A 22159-nucleotide genomic window follows, 5' to 3' on the forward strand; every position below is an offset into this window, starting at 1 on the left:
TATCATATGTCAAACATCAATATCTTTCTCATTACAGCATCCCCTTGGCTGGTGGACAGTTTGCCTGCAAGGTCTTTTTGGCAGCCATTCTGAGAAACTCCTGAATGCAGTGTTGTTTAGGAGGAGACAGCGAAGTAGAGTATTCTTATACGTATAATCCAGGTTATCTGCTTCATATTATCTGGTCACTAGATGGCATTGTTATTTGTATAGTTTCAGATCAGATGGGCTGTTAGGTGTTTGTATGTTGTATATGTTGTTAGAATATCTCTGTTATTGATGTATAATCATCTATTATATCTTGTGCCTAGGGAACATGAGTGTACCATCAATCAGTGTCCAGTAGGATCTGTCTTCTCCCACAACTATTTGAGACCAACTCCCATTAGAACGGGAGCCTGAAAGTTGATAGATCTGATTTCAACCAGGTCTACAAAGTGATAAGTAACTAAAAGAAATGTTTGGAATAATCATGAATGCCTTACAGTAAAAAAAGATATTGTTGAATTACATAGAAACAAATGATGATATGTGTGGTATTTGCCAGAGGGAAAGGTTCCCAAATCCATTCATGTACAGGAAGAAACAGCAAGAGTGTTTCATCAATCAGTTTCCTGAAAGATCTGTCTTCTCCCACAACCAAATCAGCATCTACTCTGGTGACACACCCCAGGGATTTATAACAGTAAAGACCATATTCCTCAAAAAGAGCTGCACAGTTAGATTTCAGTCAGAACTAGACTGCATCTGATAACACCCTCACCCGTCTAGAGGTGTGTCAGGACTCAAACCCAGAACCTCCTGCTTCCAGATTGGTGGCTCTCCCTGCTGAGCCAGCCAAGCCTTTGGACAAGTTTGCCTGAATACTTTAGGCTTGTTTGCCGAATCCTGCTATCCAGTCTCTGTTCTGACTCCACCCTATCTCTGATTAGGCTTGCTATATAAAGCTGGTCCTGACCCCTCCTTCCTAGTGTGATTATTGTGCTCCAAGCCTTGATCAAGCTCCACTACTGCTACTCCTCTACTATTCAGCTGAGACCTCCTGTTGCTGACCCCTGGCTTCCTATCTGACTATGCTACCTGCCTCTTCCATATGTACTGCAAACTGAGACCTCCCTTTGCTGAGTCCTGACTCTTCCATGACTAAACTCCAGACTCTTTATTCAATTTTTGAAATAAATTGAAGAAAATATATAATAAGGAAAGGCATACACGCAGGAAAACACTTCACAAATCGAATAATGTCTAAAATCAGTATAGCTTACATTCCCTGCAACAAAGAGGAAAGGACATAAACATATATATAAGTGATGAAGGTGTGTTATTCGGTAAGCACTGGGGTTCACTAAGCAGCCTTCGACCCATCAGAGTCGAACGGTGAGTCACATAGTGACCAGCGGATCAAGATGGGCGATCCCACTAGCAAGCCATGTATTCAATCCTGGAGAAGCCCTAAAGTGGATCCAGACAGCCCATGTTGCATAAAATTAAGTGTATCTCAGCTAATCCGTAGCATAAAGCTCTTTTATATATTTCAAATTGTCTAGAGACTCCATCCACATCAGCCTCGCGGGAGCAGGAGTGGACTTCCATTTCCTAGGGATGATTTGCCTCATGGCAAGTAGAAAGAACCTCAGCAGAGATTCCTACGTTCAAGCCAGTGAGCCTGGAATCATTGACAACAAGGCAATTTTGGGGTGATATTAATCAGGTTCCTACAGACTGCAACATAAAGAGCCATAATCTCCTACCAAAGGGGTTGGATTAATGGACAGGACAATCAGAGGTGGATAAAGGTCCCTCTCTCTTGGAGGCACCTCCAGCACATATCTGGATACTGCGGGTAGATTCTGGCTAGCTCAGCTGGCGTCTTATACCATCTTGTCAAGATTTTGTAATTAAATTCTTGTATCCTACTGGACACGTTAATTTTGTGGGTCACACAAAAGCCTTCCTCTATGACACCTCCGCCCAGGTCCCTTGTCCAGCTCTGTTCTAGCACCCTGCTTTCCTCCTGAGTGTTGCTCTCCAATAGCAGTCTATACAACACAGAGATCCTAGATAGGTTCTCCTGAGTCGAGAGGCACAAATTCTCGAAAGAGTTTGTAGGGCGCCTGAGAGATTGGAGTTACCTAGGGACCTAATATTGACAAAGTTGTAAATACTGATACCACACTCCAGTCGGGGGGTCTCCCCCATCCAATATCTCCTGTAAGGGCCTCAATCCTAGGCCCGCAACAAAGTCATGTACCCTAGGAACTGTGTCTGTTATTCTGGCCGTCAGGAAGGTGCACCAGAAAATGGCTGGGATGTCCAGACTACCCACCGGTGGGGTTAGATGACCTGGGCTGCTGATCAACCCCGACCTGTCAGCCTGACCCACCCACGCTGCAATCAGATTGTCCAGGAAAAGTGATAGCCCCAGCTTCTTGTGTCCCTTCCTACCCGGCAGCCAGAGGAGCCCGAGACTCTACCCACAGTTTATGGGCTAGTTCACTTATATATACTGGGGTATATATACTGGCCCTTTTAGCTGGCAGTGGCCCCCATTTCCTCCTAGACTTCTGTGCAACTGCACTTGTTGCAGATATGGTATTTGCACCCCTACATTGCTCCTTCCATCATTACATATCTTATGCCTGACTGATACAACTAACATCCCATTTCTATAATACTGTATATAGGGAATTATAGGGAAATACAAGCTTTTACTAAAATAGAAATGTCAGCAGAGCATACGAAAACATCAGGCCCGTAGAGACTTTATCTTTATTTGACTTTGAAGCCCCTGATTTCTGAAAATCGCTACTACTTTTCATACCACATACATGGTTAATCCACACAGAAATACACAGGAGGACGCAGAAATCACGATGTCTGAAAATTTGCCACCTAATTTCTAAAACATTTGGTTTGTTTTATGTTACGTGTAGAAGGTCCCATTTGTCTTGCGTAATCCGGAGTGACCTTTCATATACTCCATGCTATTTTTAGGCCGGCTTTTCATTTTGAACTAATTAGTATGTGGCACAATTTCCTCCATTCTAATTTCCGGGTTCTTTTTACTCAGTTTCAGTCATAACAATTTGAATGGTATATCAGCTTCTAAAAACAGTAAATTGGGAAAGATATCATTGTTGTATACGAATAGAAATAACCCAGGAGACCTCATCAAAAACATGGGCATTAAATTAAGGAAATGATGACCTACAAGCAACATCATTTGTAAGGACATCAGCCAAGCTATAGATCTAGTTATGCGTCAGATGAATCGGCTTCAGTTAAGTTTGCTCTTGCTCTACCTCATGCAAAATATTGTTGCATGACCCAATTATGCTGTCAGAATGCTTTCCGGGCTTCATTAGGTAGGTATGTAGGCACTAGGCAGATATCAATTAGATAGATCTTGGTTCATGCCAGATAGATTGGCTGTTGCAAAGGATTTTCCTTTCTATGGTTTTACTTTGTAAGAAAAAAGTGGAGAGCTGCAACTTTTTTCTCCTCTGGATCATGGTTCTGTTCTCTTGGATCTTGCCCAACTTGCTCGGGTCGAAGAGCTGCTTGTATATCAGATGTGAATACAAGTCTTATTATAATCATCAGCAAATCAAGTGACTACATAATGTAACACTTGTAATCTAAACATGTGACTGTGCCAAGCAGCAAAAGTTAAAAAGTTAATTATTGCACAACAATATCCAATGTAATCCCTTGTCACATAAAACTTAACCCCGTGTGTGGGAAAAGTCTCGGGCAACTGTGCAACATCAATGCACAGGGTGAGCTGCAGGGTGTTAAAGTGTTAATCGTTAACTCCAGTAACTCCATTTAATCATGCACAAAACAGGTATAATACAGAGAAAGGGCAGCTGAAAATTTAAATATTACCCTACATGACAACCCTATGCCTTCTTGTCAACTAATTCGGCAACAGTAGGGTCAGTCTGGTGCACTAAGAACACTACGGGATCTTCCAGTGGGTCTCGGCTCTGACACAATACTGGGACACAATGGTGCGCCAATAGACAACCCTATTTGGAGGTGACGTTGCAGACAATCACCGCTAGGGTCTATTCCTTACGGGATGGCTTACAGATAACCTTTTAGACCCTATTGATGTTATTACCTGTGTGTATGATGATGACAGAAAGGATTATGATGCAAATAAAAGTGGACATCACATGTTCTGTATAGCTGGAGGGTGGACCCTCATTACTACTGCTGGACCCAAGTTCAACACTGACCCTACTGTCTCTGGATGAAGGCTAAGCTCTAACAGGCTATAGACCTACTGAGTGAGACCTACAAAGATGGTAACTCTAACAGCGAGTACGTTGCTGGAATTTCCAGTGTTTGCTATTTCCCTATGTTACCTGCACCTTAAAAACATCTCCAGAATTCACCCTTTTCTTACTGTGGATGCATCAAAAACTCTTATCGTTGCCCCGATTAATTCTCATCTCAACTACTCCACCTTGTTAAAAATTGTTTTTTTTCTTTACCAAATTCTCCAATCTATCCTGAATGCAGCAGCCAGGCTTATTTTGTTGTCCAACTGCTATAGCAATGCCTCCACAGTGTACCAGTAACTGCATCGGTTGCCCGCCCACCAGGGGCGTAACTAAAGGCTCAGGGGCCCTGATACAAAAGGTGAGCTGCGCCCCCCCCCCTCTATCTGTATCTGTACCCGTACCCATACCTAAACCATGCTGCACAGAGGCATAACTTGAAGCTTCTGGGCCCCAATGCAAAACCTGTAACAGGGCCCGCAACTATAATGCTTTATTCATAGTACTAGGCTCCCTATATGGAGAAGAGAGGCCTTATGGGCCCCCTAAAGCTCCTGGACCCGGGTGCAACCGCATCCCCTGCAGCCTATATAGTTACGCCCCTGCCGTCCACTCACTATACGATATAATCTATACAACTGGCACTTGGACTTATCATATTGTTTGATGTCCTGGTGCTAGCTGCAATTAGCAGAACTTTGTCTGCATTTTGTGGCAGAGAAACTTTGCAGAGCACTAGCACTCTTAGGCCGACTGCACACGAATGGATTTGCACCGTGGATCCGCTGCAAATACCGTTCGGAACATGTTTTGCTATGCGATACATGGGTACCTGCGTCATCACCTAGTGACAGCATGGTAAATACAGAGATTTTTAAAAAAAATCTGCACTGCGCATGACCGCGGTTATACGCAATTCAGAAAATCAAAGGTGCGCGTGGTCGTTGGCCACGCATAGGGCTGGATTCCGCTGCGGGCTGCCGTTCGTGTGCCGCCGGCCTTATAGAACTGGTCATAGACATGATTTATTGATGGAGGATCATCCAGATTTCAATATGATGTCAATGGGGATGATCAGACTGGCAAAGCGGATTTTAAATCCACATCCGTAAAAGTCTGCGCCATATGAACTTCAGCATGGACTCCTATTGCAATCAAGAGGATGTGGATTTAACACAGATGAAACAAGGCCTATATGTTATTATGTGGTCACAGAATTCTTTGGCAACCAAATACTCAATGATTTATAGCATGTTGGACTCGGTGGAGGACATTAGTGACCTAAGGCCGTACTCACACGAGCATATACATATTAAATTTATGCTGCATTTTTGCTAAATGGGCGTTGCATATTTGCGAGGTTTTCATTGTACTTTTTGTGCGTTCAAATGGCGCACATTTGTGCACGCAAAAACACGACAATGCTCTCAGCCATTGAAATAGCCAATTACTGTAATGAGTCGAATATGTGCGCTTTCCCTGTGCAAATGCACAGGCAAAAAGAGTATTGAAATCAATGGGTTCTATTCTATGCTCAAATTTTGTGCATGCATAAAGGTGCGCAAATACGGTCATGTGAATCCAGCCTTAAAATTATGTTCAGGGCCGATACTTGTCTATATTTACCCATGATATCAAGAAAGATTAACACATCCTGTATCTCAGTAGAACATTCATCTCATCAACATTATCACAAAGACAAAGAAAGGACCGGGATAAGATAAAAAAAACATAAAAAGATGATAAAAACCAGCAGCACATAAATACATATCTGAGGCCTGCAGCCGAAAAGCTTCACAATCTGGAGTTTCCCTGTTTACTTCCATGCATTGTTTTCCAGCCTTCTGATAGACAACACAGTCACCGGGGCCAGAAATAGCCGAATGGTGGAGTTACTCTAGTAGTTATATTTAACCGGGTTTATAGGCTGCAGCAGCTGGGGTCTATGGAGCTGATGCAGATGAAGTAACGACATGATATACATATAACAACATTACTACATACAAAAATACATTTAGCCATAAGGACTCATGTCCACGGCTGTTCTTTCACCGCATAGACACATGTGATTCACGGGCGCATCATAAGCGGTGAATGAAGTCAATGGACTTTCATGGATCCATGCACATTAGGCCGTCTTTACACTGGCGAGAAAATTGCGTCAGATTTGAGCGCTTTCAGACGCACAAATCTTGCATGCATATCAAACCCATTCTTTTGAATGGGTTCATTCACATTAGCAATGTTTTCCTGCATGGCACCATGATGTGATGTTATGCGTTAAAAAACAGATCGTAGCATGTCCTATCTTTTTGCAATATCTCCCATCATCGTCAGTGGGGCCGGCGGCGGCAGCAGCACCGGCTTCATTGCGAGCAATGGGAGAACTCTGTGTTCCTCCGTTGTGCCTGTGTCAGCTGCGGCGGTGATTCCCTTCATCCCCACAGCGATGTGAGACTGCTTTCACATGAAAACAAATAGTGTAGTGTAGTTAGGGGTTATTTTTATGTCAATTTTTTTTCCAGAATTTTGGGTGGGAAGTCGAGGGTGCGTCTTACAGTATATTAGTTGGGGGGAACTATTACTACTGAGGGGGTTACTACTATTGCTGATGGGGAGGTTACTACTAGAGATGAGCAAGCATACTCGCTAAGGGCAATTACTCGATCGAGCATTGCCCTTAGCGAGTACCTGCCCGCTCGGAAGAAAAGGTTCGGCTGCCGGCATGGGTGAGAGGTGAGTTGCGACAGTGAGTATGCTCGCTCATCTCTAGTTGCTACTATTGCTAAGGGGGGGGGGGGGGTGTTAATATTGCTGGGGGGTTAGTATAGCTGAGAGGGGTTACTATTATTGAGGAGTTAATATTATTACTGAGGGGGGTTAATAATATTACTGAGGGGGGTTAATATTATTGTGGGGGTCACTATTTCTACTGGGGCCACTGTGGGGGGTCGCTATTTCTACTGGGGACACTGTGGGGATGGCCATTTCAACTGGGGCCACTGTGTCAAGTGATGCAACAGCCAGTGAGGTTGTGATCACTAGAGGCCACCGGGTGCCTGGAGGTCAAATAATATGCCGTAATAAGCCACGCCCGGTATTTTTTCGTGACAAAGGTGCAAACCCTAAGCGTGAGCTCTATACTTTTCTATTGGCAGTGTATGTAACGCTGTCCATATGCAATACATTGATGCGCAGGTGTATGCAGCACACTCGCAGGCATACGGCAGACCCAGTATTTACAAACAGCGATAAAGCACTGCGGGGACACCTAAGTCTAATTCTCATGAGACGTAGTTTCAGACATATTGGATTGAGACCTATTTAGAAAAATGCTACATTACTGTGATTATTACTGTGTTCTAAGTTTTAGGAAAATGTAGACAAGCTGCTGTTCCCTGATCTGTTATCTTCATTGGTATATGTACAGATACGGACTGTTGTCATTGCTCTCAGTTTGTGTCATTTTGGGCTGCTTTCACACCTGAGTTAGGCCGCCTGCACAGGGGCGGATCGGACCCCGCATATGGGATTCCCGCAGCAAAGCTCGACCCGATGCCTGGCTGGTGAGGCATTTGCGCACCCCCAATAGACTTCTTAGGTGCGCAAATGCGCAGAAAAAAAGAGCATCTTTTTGCATGCGTGCAAAAACGGACAATATGCAAGAACCAATTGATATCAATGGGTTCTATTCTCTGCGTATTGTGCGCGCAAATTTTGCACATGCTTATACGCCTGTGTTAAGCCACCCTTCCTGAAGCCCTGCTCTCTTTCTCCAGACACTCTGGCTGCTGACAGCTCAGTCAACACAGCCGAGTAAGTCTTTTTACGGCACACTTATCTACATGATTGCCGTGTCACGAAACAAGTCTACGGAAATAAACACGGAGATTCATCGCGCGCTGAGAGCTGATTTTTTTAATGCCCGTGCTTCCATAAAGTATCGCTGTAAACTCTGCAGTTAGCTGTGTAGGTGGAGCAGATCCTGGGCTGTAATGTGCGACTAGAAGAGTGTTTCATTGTTCCATTAACGTTATAATAGTAACAGCCCCCCCCCCCCCCCCACATATCCGTCGGTAATGCGATATTTATCTATTTTAGTATCTCCCTAGTAAAGCTTTGCTCTAATGCGTTGGAACAAATGGTAGTAAATTTGTTTGGCTTTCATCTTGCCGTCGTTGTCTTGGCGGCATTATGTTTAGCGGTATAACATTGTTACTGGGGTGTACATCAAGGATTTCCTACTTACTGGAGATGAGGGAAGAGCTTGACATCATAATGAAGGAAAAGCTGTATGGAGACTACCTGACTCAAATTGGGGTTGGGGGTCATAGGAGTCAAAAAGGTATGGTGGTCTTGGAAAGTCCCCCAAGGCTGCTTAGCAATAAGACGAAGTGGCGTTATACAAAGGGCGCTCCAAAACTAACGCCTCCTACGGTATGGTGGCACATAGTGTCAGAAGATGATGGCGGTATGGCAATAGAGTTTCAGCATTTCCGCTAACATTTGGTAAATTTTGTTGCTGAGCGACAGATGGCAGCAGAGGGGCAGCCTGACAAAATGGCGTTTGACAGAAAAGTGCGTATAAGGCCAGTTTCACACGGGCAAAAAACTTGCGTGATTTTATTTCCTGATGCAAGAGTGAGTGAAAACGCAGAATTATGAACTCATGATTTTCAATGGTTTCCTTCACATTTGCATTGTTTTCACTCATGCGATATTGCGTGAAAAAAAATTGCGGCGTGCCCTATCTTCCTGCATTTTGCTCTTTTTTTTATCATCCACATTTGCCTATGGAGCCGAGAGAAAATCGAGCTAAAAAAATGCGGCGATATCGCAATCGCCCGTATAAAACTAGCCTAAGGCCTCCCTCACACAGGCTTTTTTCCACGATTAATGTGGCATTTTCAGCACCACGCTAATCGCGCCATAAGAATGGATGGCTGTAATTGGTGCATCGAGCGCTGGCTCTGATTGGTGGAGCCAGTGCTTGATGAACCAATCAGAGCAATCTCTTGCTGAAGGCGGGGTCTTCAAACCCCGCTACCACTTAAATATGCCCTGTCGGCGCTGATAAGTGCAGAGAATCCTGCCTGGAGACCAGCGGGAGGGACCCGGACTAGCTGCTGAGTATTGCTTTTTGTTCAGCTTCCCTGGCTGCGTTTTCCTTGGCCACCAGGAGGATGACAAGCAATAATCTGCCAACCAGTCGGTAGTCATTTAATTTCAGCTCACCTAAAATATAGTCACTGGTTGATCAAAAGTCATCTGCTGTAAAGTCACAGTTTTTCGTACTTGAATGACTTGCAAACAAATCTGCATGGAGGTCTTCCCTACGAATGACATGCTGGCAAAGAACTAATGAATAATAAATGCTCCTTGTAAAAGCAAACAACTGTTGTTCATATACTTTAACGAATTTGCAAAGCGACTATATGAACGATAGTTGCTCAGTGTATGGCCGGCTTCACACTGGCGTAAATACATTTACGCATGCACGAACGTTTTGCATGGGCTTGCGTATTGCATCCACATTTGCACACCCCCTATTGACTTCTATGGGGATCTTTGGTGCGCAAATACACAGAAAAATAGAACTTTTTTTTGCGTGACTGAAATGTGCATAATAGGGAAATGTTAACGAACTCACTGATATCAATGGGTTCTATTCTCTGCGTATTGCACGCACAAATATGCCTACATGAAGCTGGCCTAGAGGTACCATTAGCTATAGGCCATGGAGAGGTAACAGTTGAACCTGGTGTCTGAGAAGGCAAAAGTGTTCCTCTGCCACATCCAAAAATGGCTGTATGAAAAATTGCGCATTCTAGCGCAGAGGCCAATGCATTTATATTGGGACCTTGGTATTAGCTCGCACATTTTTTTTTTTTTACAGAACTTATGTTTACAGGTGCTTTTTCTTTTATGAGAGGTGCCCTTTAAGAAGTAATTAAAAGAAAATAATCAATATATTATTATGTGTGTATATTATATTTTAGCTGTATTATGTGTGTGTGAGTGTGTATATGTATATATATATATATATATATATATATATATGCATGTATATATATATATATATATATATATATATATATATATATATATATAGTCGTAGACATTTTCTAAAACTCCAGAAAATAGTGAGCTGGCAGTCATACAAGCACATGTGCTTCCCTGTTCCGCCTCATTACCTGTAATGCGGGTAAGGGTCGGCGTGATGGTAATCTTACTCCATTCATGCTTTTGTACTGAACCACAATAAAAATCTTCAAAGATCTTTGTTTCTTGTTTAATCAACTCATCCAGAGCATTTCTGCATTCATCCTCAGACTCTTGCATTAAAAGGGTTTTGCAACTCTTAGAAATTGATGACTTAGTTTAGGTCATCAATAACCGATCAGTACAGCTGATGTCACCTGGAATCCCAGCCAATTAGCTGTTCGCCGGGCCGAAGTCACCGCATATGGAGCAGGAAGCAGATAGCTCCATACACTGTGCTGTGGCCAGGTGTGATATTGCAGGCACAGATCCCATAATGCAAAATGATCAGTTAATGAAAAGTTGACACAGAATGAAACACTCTTATATAGATAATGGTTATCTGCTGTTTTTGTTTCTTCCATTTTGGCTGTATTTTTATTAGCTCTGTTCTGTTAGCTATCCACCAATATATACCTCCTTTCTCATAACAATCTCAGGCTACTTGCTTTCCTCCATGCTTTAGGCCTCCTGTCCATGGGCGGTATTTCATTGCGTTATCCGCAGTGATAATCCACATGCGGGTAATGCATGAAACGCTTTCCATAGGTTAACTATGGAAAGCACAGCCCGATGTACACGAGCGGAAATCTGCTGCGATTTTCCGCTCGCGTATACAAATTGCGACATGCCGCGATTTTCCACATTGAACCGATCATAATGATAGGTTCATCACCAAAAATCGCCGTGACTTCAGTATTCTCCCGCGGCAGAAACTCACTGCTTGAAAATGCAACGTCCGTGGACAGGCGGCCTAGCACTGCAGTTCTTTGTGCTCAGATTTATCAGGACAGGACCACCAGAAGCTCACCACAAAGTCAGTGCATGGAAAACTAATTTCCTTAACCCAAGAACAGAATGATCAACTGGACTAGCAATTAGATTTTCAGTTGACTACCATATATAACAAAGCAAACTGATACTGGATTATGAAGATCGGAGGTCAGATGACCTTATACAAGGCTTTTATAGCTATTAGCCTGTGGGATTGAAGTAGAAGGGGAAGCTCATGGCTGACCTGTGCAGACTGACTGCTGTGTGCCAGCGACTGGGAGGAAGAGGAGGTGGTAGTGGTAGTTGAGGGAAGAAGTGTCATCCATTAGGCAGAACCACTTCTAGGGAATGGCAGCAGACTTGCCTCACTCCTGCAGAATGTGGAACTGTTGCTTCAGTGGGAGCCACTTCAAGTGTCAACTTGGCCCGTCCGCTACCACCTCCACCACACGTCCCCTACCCCTTGTTTTCTTCACGTTTCCTTTTTATTTTTTTGTTTACTTTCTAATGACGTTTTACGGAACTTATCAGTTAATTTGATAACTTTGTAGATTGCAGAAAAGTAAGCTAGCTATGTAAGGCCTGAAAATAACCCATAGTGGCCGGATAGGCGACTTTGAACAACGTCTGAGGCCACAGAGAACTACAATATTCCCCACACAAAAGCATAGGTTGTCAGTCTACTTTGTTGCTATATGTAGACAGCAGCAGAAATATCCCCCTTTCCAATGTAAAGACCATGTTTCATATAAGTATATAAATTTGATGCAGCTTCTTTCTCTGCTGCCTCCAATGCAATCCCTGTTTTGGTTCTCTGCTGGTTTCACACCAGCAGCAATATATCATCTGTAGAATATCTGTCCCTAACAACAGGCCACATGTTATATAGGCATGCATGTGATGAAGCTTCTGTGTCCTGTGTCTTCTGTGTCAACCGTAAGCTTTCTGCTAGTTATACTGTGCCTATGTTATATAGGGTTAGGTCATGTGATTCAGGTATCCAATGAAACTGCTGCTCAGATGTAAGATGGAGAACACATTTGGTGAAATCAACAAGGTTCCCCGGCTGCACAGTGATCTCTGCAGCTGACATTATGGGCAATGCAGTTTTGTAATTCTTGAATTGTATCTAACACAAACCCTGACTTGATCTATTTCTATGGTCTACAATGATGCAAGTATACTAAAATGCACAGCCACAATTGTTATGTTCCTCTCATTTAAAGGGGTGTTTTGGGAAAACAAAGGCCATCAGTATGTGATCACGAGGGTTTGACATCGGCATTAATCCAGTGAGGCACAGTGGTGCATTGAGCTGATGGCACTATAATTTCCAATGAGATCACCAATACGACATCCTGAAACAATGAGCAATATGACTGGCAGCACTCAATGTGGTGTACAAAGCTGTGATGTCGTCAACTTGATACTTCAATCATAAATTCTCCAACAGAAATAGGTCACGAGATCCACAAAACCACATACAGACCATGTGAGGCTCCGAGGTCCCTAGAAAAAGGGGGCCATGGTCAGGATGGCTGCATATCTTAATGGGTGGTGAGAACCCTGTACAGGTGTCCTCCTGTGAATAGATCTTGCAAACATGGGTGTGGGAAGGTAAAGAGATTCCGGTATTAAAGGGGTTTCCAGTGAAAGTACTATTGATGACCTCAGGATAGGTCATCAATAGTTGATCAGCTGGGGTCTGTCGCTCGGGACCCCGACAAATCAGCTGAGTGGGCCCATGCTGTCAGCGCGGCAAATACACAGAGGTCGGAGCTGAAGCAGCAGAAGTCTCCGCTCCGACCTCTGTGTAGTGGCCGGCGCTTGTAACTGCAGCAGCAGCTCGCATTGATTTCAATAAGCCGGCCACTACACAGAGTTTAGTGCAGGAGACTTCCGCTCCGACCTCTGTATATTTGTGGCACTGACAGCATGCGCCCGGTCAGCTGATCGGTCGTGTTCCCGAGTGCCGAACCCCAGCAGATCAACTATTGATGACCTATCCTGAGGTATTCTCATTGGAAAACCACTTTAAAGGGAACTTGTCACCTGCCTAAAGTACCATAAACTAACTTATGATGCCAGTAGGCGAGGTGACAGGGAGACATGCGATATATTATATATTCACACACTCCGTGGTTCCCGTTGTGCTCATCGTTGAAGTCTATGCCTCTTTTCAAGGTCCTGTGCATGCACTCTCCTATACTTGTCTATGAGAGAGAGGGTGCACAAGACTCTGAAAAGAGTCCGATTTTCATGCGGCGTGCAGAATTCAGTAGTGGGTACCATGGGAACCAGGAAATAGGTGAGTACAAAATATATAGCACCTGGCTCCTTGACCAACTGCTGTAAGTTAGTTCATAGTACTTTAGGCAGTTCACAGGTTCCCTTTAAACTAATGATGGTTTATCCTCTCCATGGGCTATCAATAGTAGATCAGCAGGTCCACTACAATGGGAACTTGGCATGTAATGCCAAATCAGGCCACTGTTGTGGGAACAGAGCTCTCTGTTTCCTGCATAAGCACACAAAGCCACCAAACAGCTCAGTGGTGGGGGTCCTGGGTGGCAGGCCATTGGTGATCTACCCTTGAAGGCTTATCTTGAAGATAAACATAAAAACACCTGGTATGTGGCACAGCCTTCCAACGAATACACTTTTGGCAACTTTAATAAAGTTTAATGCTTTTTATTTTAAACAGCACCAGCAATACATTTCTGTATGCCACTGTCCAAACATCTGGACTGCCATGATGAACCAACCAATCATGCTAACCTGGCACAAGCCAATGTCCAGCTTGGTCAAATATGGTCACATTTACTTCAGAATCACATACTGAAAATCTTCACCAATTTTGACAACAAAATCTGCATGTATGTTGCACAGTTTGCTCCACGCCTCTGGAATCAAGCCATCAAGGTGCGGCATCCAAGTGGAGGTTTGCGATCACAGGGATGACCACCGGAAACTAAGATGGTTATCATGGGTGGCACTGCGATCTCTCCCGACAACGGCGGAACATAGTCCAGCTCGGTCGCGCGCAATGCAAACACAAGCAACAGTCAATGGTGGTAATACTTCCCAAGTAATATGTCACGTGACACCAGCACCTCTTCTCGAGTGATCGGTCACTTGGTTTAAATAAAAGAGTCGACAGCCAGAAAGATAATTTTTAAACTGGTGGTACATGGTTGTTCTTTACTCACAGAATCCAGCTTTGATTTTCCTTCCAATGCAACTCTGTTGCACACATGTTCTTAGAAGTCACTTTCCTTCCCGATATCTAGGTGTTCTCAGTCTCAGTTATCTCATAGACGATCCCCGGGGGTATGCCCCTGACACGGTGAGAAACACATGATTCTGCCTTTTCTTACCTGCTTGTTACTTCCTCCGACTATCATAGCAGGAATCCTCAACTCTGAACTTCAGTCCCCGGAGGGGATATATGCCACGGTGACATGTCCTTCTCCACCGACTACATCTCTGAACTCCCCTTTTCTACTCTAGACTCCGCCTCCCAACTTATCTAAAACGCCCACAATGCCACACACACAAAGTCAGAGAAGACAGACTTGCCACTACAAAGCTTGTTAGCACGAACATAGAACATAAACCAGCACGAGTACACACAGATACACAAAAGACAATTCACAAGAGATAAACATACACTCGTTGGTTTTTTTTTCGCCTTCCTCTGGACCAACAAGGAGGAGGGGGGTTAAAACAGGCTGAACTAGATGGACATTGTCTTCATTCAGCCTAACATACTATGTTACACATACCTAAAAGACACCCCAAATCTGGGCCACTACAAAGGCAGTGAGAAGATTAGTTACTGCCTTATGATAACTAAAATCCTCACTATATCTAAAATTGTAATTAGTATAAAGGAGTTTTCCAGGCATTTACTATTGATAACCTATTCTAAGAATAGGTCATCCATAGTTGATCAGATGCCAGAAGAAAAAGGAGATACCAAGGCACGCTGAAACAGGAGCAGAATTCGGTGTCTTAGATGTAGGAGCTCTAGTCTCACAAAGACAAAGCGGTTCATCTTCCTCAGGCCAATTACAATAGACGGCCTGACCCCACTCTTAGTGCAGCTGAGCCAGATGTCTGCATCAGTGGTCAAAGGCGGAAGTGTAATAGAAGACATCACTCCCATTGATTTTAGTGGAAGTAAAGCCTTCTATTATGCTTCTGACTCTGACCACCAATGCGAACGTCTGGCTCAGCTGATTGGCAGGAATCCCAGGCAGTGAAGCCCTGCCAATCAAATATGTACAGTCATGCACTTATAGCTGTCAGTCACTAATAGAACCGCCCATTGGACTGTTCAGCTCAAAATGTGCAGAGGTTTAAAGGAATAAAATAGAAGATATATTAAATCTTTCCCCTTAAAACTATATATCAATCTGTTCAGCTCCTCCTGCTCTATAACATGATACCTGCAGTTCAGACAGTATATTTGAGCTGACAGATTCCCTTTAAGAACCCTTTTTGCTTTGCAAGTGTCTGCCCTTCACTCAAGAACTAAGAATGGTTCCTCCATAATTGCTATCCAAATAGTAATGGCACTTAAAAACTCAATGGTCTTTAAAAAATAGTGGGATCTATTGAATGGCCTTTTTAGTATGGAAAAATCATCTAAGTCACTTGAAGGAAAACATGTTTTTCAGATATATTAGGGCTCGGAGGAGATGCCGTCATCGTCGTTTCTTCACTTATTTCCTCAGGTTGTCTATAAAGTTGTTTTCCTTCTGCTGTACAGGATATGATTACTGTGGGCAGAAAGTCCAATGGCTTTACCATATGACGGTGAGGTTTGGTGTCAGCAGAGTAATGACATATACTATAATATAAAAGCATTCAGCTACTGACCCTAGATTAGGTAATGTGCACCCTTCCAGCCAGCACTGTAATAACAGGTACACAAGTTTTCTCGGACCATAAATCAGAAACCCTTGATGTCCATTCACCTTCTTGCTCTCGTTAAAGGGATGTATCAACCATTATAAAAGCTGTTCTCTCTGAGTAACGTCCTTGCTGATTAACATGTAAATAATTGCGCTTCCTTAAAATACTTTATTTAAATCTTCTAAATTTACACACTTGTAAGATGCAGTACCACTTTTTAACCACAGACACTTTTCATTAACACTGGTGCAATAGCGCCCCCATTTCTAATCTAGTTTGTGTAAAATGACTAACAATGAAAACACAAACACCAAACAATGAAAAGGTAGAAAATGCCGTCGATAAAACAATATATTTCTAAAACGTAGTAGGGGACCTCTGCTCTACACCCTCTTTTATCTTGGATGTTTTTGCTTTTTCTCATGCATTGAGGTACCCATGCAAAATCGGGCCTGGCATTACGGCCATAACTGTTGCTCTGAAGTCTCGCTACTACAAGGACCCCAGATTTAGTTTCCAATTGGTCACACATAAAACGTGTCAATGATTTATGAACAGTTAACCATTTCAGAGGTAAGATGTATTCTCTTACCTGTTGTGTCACATGTCTTTGCTTCCCTTGATGCGTTTCGCTGAGGTGTGATGTGTCTGTACACTATATGTGGCTTGTTTTCTTCTTCATCAAACTCTCCCCCATCTGCTGAGAGCAAAGGTTCAACAAAATAGTCCCCGTCCTGAGACTTGAACGTGCCAAGCTATGAATAGTAAATAAAGGAGAGAGATTGAAGGGGTTAAAAAATATTACTTAAAATTGTGATAATTTGCAACTATACCAAGCAATCGCTATGATTCTCCGCTCACAGACGTCAGGATGCGCTTTCCATAGTTAGCCTACGGAAAGCGTGTCATGCGAGGCCCGCGGGCCATTTATCGTCGCGGATCTCGTAATAAAAACCTGCCCGTGGACAGGCAGCCTAAATATGCGGGCTTGAATAATTAATCATCAGGTATGTTTCCCATGCCCTATAGATCTTTTGTTGATTTATATATGGGTACTCTTGTCCTCTGTCTTTATTCCCGGAAGAAGCGAGGATGAAATTAGTGTCAGGGTGCAGACACCATCTTGGTCTATATTATATACATGTTTACTGTGTTTACATTCTCTGATCTTCTAGGCCTAGGTGGTCTCATACCTTTATGGCCTAAATATGAGGATTTATACTTCTCAGGCTTCGTAATTCATTCATGCTATATTATATTTACTACTATTGCACCCATTTGATCTAAATATATCCAAGATGAAGCTTAGTTTGATGAGTGCTATATTTGGGCCCTGACTCCAACCAAGACTAAAGCTCCTTGGTGGAACTGGAAAAACACCATCTAACACTAAAGAGGTCATCTGCCATCATGGCTGACCTTAGCTACAGCACAAGGTGCTGGCCACCAGCCTGTGTGTGTGTGTGTGTGTGGGGGGGGGTACCAGACAGATCCAGGCAGGGGGCAATTGGCCCCTTTAAGTCCGCCTGTCCAAAAAATATTCCTTTGTGCAGGAGCATCTTGTGAGCTACATGAATCATTTTCCTCCTGGCTCTTCTCCCACTGATGTTCTGAGGCGCTGCTGTCAGCCTATTGTGCCCCTGCAACACAATTTCTTATCTCCGCTACTGTGTTTATGTTATGAGCTTGGTTCTGGTTCTGTATTTATGTATTGAGCTTGGTTCTGGTACAGTATTTATTTACTGAGCAGTTCTTATGTGGATATACTGATTTCTTGCTGCTTTCTGTACAATCAGTTCAATATATTTTGTTTTTTCTTATGACATATGTGGCGCCAAAAAAAAGAGTAATATCTTACCTAAGGCCAGCATTAACTTCAATGCTCTACTGGTAAAGATAGTATTTATCATCATGCCCAACTATATTACCATTAATTGCAAACACAATAATATACAATGCCACAGTCTGGACAAATTGTTGATTTATTGGGACAATGGTCAAATTTAAAGGCATAATCTGAATCTCAATGATGAATCTTTTAGCAGCCCAAATGATGAGCGATGACAATCATTGCTGATAGTGCCGTTTAAACAGCGGCCGTTCAGTAGCGAACAGCGCCTGTGTTATGTGAATGAAGAGGGGCAGGGGAGCGAGAGTAGAGAAATCTCCTGCACTGCCCCGCCCCCCTGCTGGCCGCTCCGTGTGCGAGCCAGCTGTGCTAGCTCCACGGGAGCACGGGGATACAGGGATACATCGTTTGCCTGACACTCGTCCAATGTAAATGGGCCTTAACACTTTCCAGCTAGCCAGTACTCATTATTTATAGTACTTGTCTCCTCATATGGGGCTTTTTGGCACCCTTAGGGTGCGTTCACACGAGCGCATAAGCGGCGCGTTTTTGCGCCCAAACGTATATACGTGACCATCTGAGGCAATGGTTTCGAATGTATTCGTTAACATGGGCGATTTTACGGCGCGTAAAAACGGCAACCCGAAAAAAAAAACGGAACATATGCGACCGAAATACGCGCCAACGCATATTCGATGGCCGAAAAGATAGTTTGCAAAGTAGGAACAAACGAAAATACGCTTTCTAGCTCTGGTCGTGATCGGTGAAAAACGATCTCTCCGGCGAATATACGTTGCGCTCGTGCGAACGTAAATACGCCTACGCTCGTGTGAACGCACCCTGAGGCTGGGTTCACACAGGGCGGATTTTGCTGCGTTTTTTCCATTGCAGTTTTGCAAAACCGCTTCAAGGTTATTTTTGTCTTGCCGATTTTCTGTGCTTTTTCGGCACGGAAAATCCGCAAGCGTTTTTTTCCGCAGCGTGTTTTTACTTTTGCAGCAGATTTTGCTGCGGCCATAGATGTCTATGGACAAAAAAGCGCTGCGGAAAAGTCAAAAGAATTGACAAGCTATGTCTTGAAAAACCACAGCTGCATTTCCGCACTGCGGCAGTGCAGATATGCAACGGCAAATCGTGGCAAAACCACAGCAAATTCGACCCGTGTGAACTCAGGCTTAAGCCTGCATATAACTGCAACTTTTGCACCCTCTATAGTTCCACCCCTGGTTTAATTATTATCTACAACTTATAGACATACAACAACCATCTTGAACCAATCATTTACAAGGCCATACAAATTGAGTATGTGGTATATCTACAGTATACATCTTGACGGATATGCATTTCAGTCTCAGATCATATTTTTCGAGAACTTTCAACATTTCAATGCTGACTGATCTGGAATGTCTGTGGTGATGGAACCAATAAACAACAAATTAGTCATTATGACAGGTAATGTAGCCAAATAACTGTAAGCAGATGTACAGCATTGGCGCAAGGAGATCTTGATCATTACAAGAATTGAACGTAATGTCTGCAAATGTATAATTTGTAGACTTTAAAGTAAACTACAACTACTTTATACACCAACAATTTTTAGCTCATAGTTGATTTAACCTCAAAGAGTCGGTTGAGATATCAAGGCCATTTGTACATGGGTTTATCTGCCAAAGAACATTTGAAAGAACATTCAATCCTAATTATTGCTCCATGTAAACAAAGCAGCGAGGAACCAACGTACAATAAGACATACCCCAATAATAAGTCCTACACTGATTTGGGGGGAGGGTGAAATATAAGCCCTCCCCCAAAAATAAGCCCTAGCTACACTAGGTAAAATGACATCACTGAATGGCTGTGATTGGTTTATCAAGCGCCGGCTGTGATTGGCTGGCGCTCGATCCAATCACAGAGCTCACTTGCTGATGCCAGGGGAATTCAAAGCCCCATTTATCAGAGAGAGAAATCCTCCGACAGCAGGGAGGATTACACAGCAGCCTGCCGCAGCGCCGGGGAGACAATCGCGGGGGACACAGACGTCGGCTGCGAGGTTAGTATATGCCCCCACTCCCCTTGAAAATAAGACACTGTGCCTTTTTTGGGTCAAAATTTACTATAAGACAGTGTCTTATTGGTGATTATTACCATTTTTGACACCAGCGTTTACTCACAAATGGCTCAAAAGATTACTAGGCTGGGTTCACACAGGGAAGATTTACCGCGGAAATTCAGTGCAGAATTTCGCTGCTGCAAATCTGCCTGCGACCACTAATCCCAGGATTTGCCAGCCATGTGGACGAGATTTGTCAAAAATCTCGCCTATATTGGACGGACAATCCGTCACGGCATTAGCCGGCGCTGCAGCGCAGATTCCTCGGCAGCAGCATATCTATTTTTTTTTCTGTTTGCGGCCATGCTCCTCTCTATAGGAGCGCCGGCCGCAATGGAAAAGCATGCAGCCAAAGCTGCTCCAAAACCCGCGGCTAAGTGCCGCAGGTTTTGAAGTTGCGCTTTCCTGGCGGAAGTCTCGCGGTTTTTCTCTGCGGCAAAAACACAAGATTTCCGGCGGGATTCCGCCCTGTGTGAACCCAACCTTAGGGCGCCCACCCACTGGCGATTTTTTTTCCCTGCGAAATTCGCAGCATTTTTTTCTCTGCAGGGGCCTATGGGACTTGTAATGTTAAAATCGCGATCACGCAAAATCGCGATTTCGCGGTAAATCGCGATTTTGCGCGATCGCGATTTTAACATTACAAGTCCCATAGACCCCTGCAGAGAAAAAAATGCTGCGAATTTCGCAGGGAAAAAAAATCGCCAGTGGGTGGGTGCCCTTAAAGGGGCACTCTTGTGATTTTTTTCTTTACTCATTATGCAGCTATCCCCCAGTATATTTAAGAGAGCTAATGTTAGTTATTAGAGATGAGCGAGCGTACTCGGAAAAGCACTACTCGCTCGAGTAATTTGCTTTATCCGAGTATCGCTGTGCTCGTCCCTGAAGATTCGGGTGCCGGCACGGAGCGGGGAGCTGCAGGGGAGAGCGGGGAGGAACGGAGGTAAGATCTCTCTCTCCCTCTCTCCCGCCCGCTCTCCCCTGCTCCCCGCTGCGACTCACCTGTCAGCCGCAGCGGCACCCGAATCTTCAGACCCGAGCACAGCGATACTCGGATAAAGCGAAATTACTCGAGTGAGTTGTGCTTTTCCGAGTACGCTCGCTCATCTCTATTAGTTATTCCTCTCTGTCTGAAACTCCTGTTATCTTTCTCCTTGGATGGTCATCTGATCTTAGTTCTGATGGGCTTAGATCTACTTGGGTGTTTATGTGTTCATCTTCTAGTCAGTTTTTCTTTTAGGCTTTGTTCCCTCAAGCGTATATCTGCTGTTTTCATGGTTGCCGATATACACTACGAACTGATGCATTGGATTCCAATGCATCAGATCACATGGCTATATTCCTGCGCCGTAAAAGCGTCGGGCCGAAAAGATAGTCCTGGAATTATCCTTTGGGCGGGAATACATCGGCCGCTGCATGGGCTCCTATGGGAGCCAATGACAGCGGATAGAGAAGGGAGGTGGGAGGGAGTTTAGCAGCATGACTCCCTCTTCTCTCCTCCTCTCCAGCTGATTGCAATGGGAGGGGGCGTAGCTAAGTGCCACCCCGCCTCCTCGCATTGCTAGCTTAACTCCATCCCACCCCCTCCTATTGCAAACAGCCAGAGAGGAGGTGGGCCGGCGAGGGGGAGGGAAGGGGGGATGGCATGGCGTATATGCGTCGGGGCCCATGCCATCTGAATGGGCGCACAAAGGTTAGATTTGTGCGCCCGTTCACAAGTTTTATCTCCTCTGATCGTAGCCTTTATCGGGCGGCTGTGAAAACAGCGGCCGATATACGCTTGTGGGAACAAAGCCTCTGTCTGTGTAAGGCTATTACATGATCCCTATCACAGAAACTGCCTAGAGGGAGACAAGGACTCTCCTATCACAGTTACTGATGATGATTTGAGGCTTCTGTCACGTAGGTATAATAAAGGAGATTACAGTTACTGTATACTTATGAGTGAGGCGAATA

At 44.0% G+C, this 22159-nt stretch overlaps 1 protein-coding gene across 1 annotated transcript in view; it reads right to left on the reverse strand.

Annotated features, from left to right (window-relative positions):
• Window positions 1–22159, reverse strand: part of ADAMTS9 (ADAM metallopeptidase with thrombospondin type 1 motif 9) — a 242636-nt gene that overhangs the window by 205582 nt on the left and 14895 nt on the right. The window contains exon 3 of the mRNA XM_066596646.1: window positions 16837–16999. Within this exon, the coding sequence (XP_066452743.1) occupies window positions 16837–16999 (163 nt within the window). The remainder of the gene's footprint in view (window positions 1–16836; window positions 17000–22159) is intronic.

The sequence above is a fragment of the Eleutherodactylus coqui genome, chromosome 3 (assembly GCF_035609145.1).
Source record: "Eleutherodactylus coqui strain aEleCoq1 chromosome 3, aEleCoq1.hap1, whole genome shotgun sequence".
In the NCBI taxonomy this organism is placed as follows: domain Eukaryota; kingdom Metazoa; phylum Chordata; class Amphibia; order Anura; family Eleutherodactylidae; genus Eleutherodactylus; species Eleutherodactylus coqui.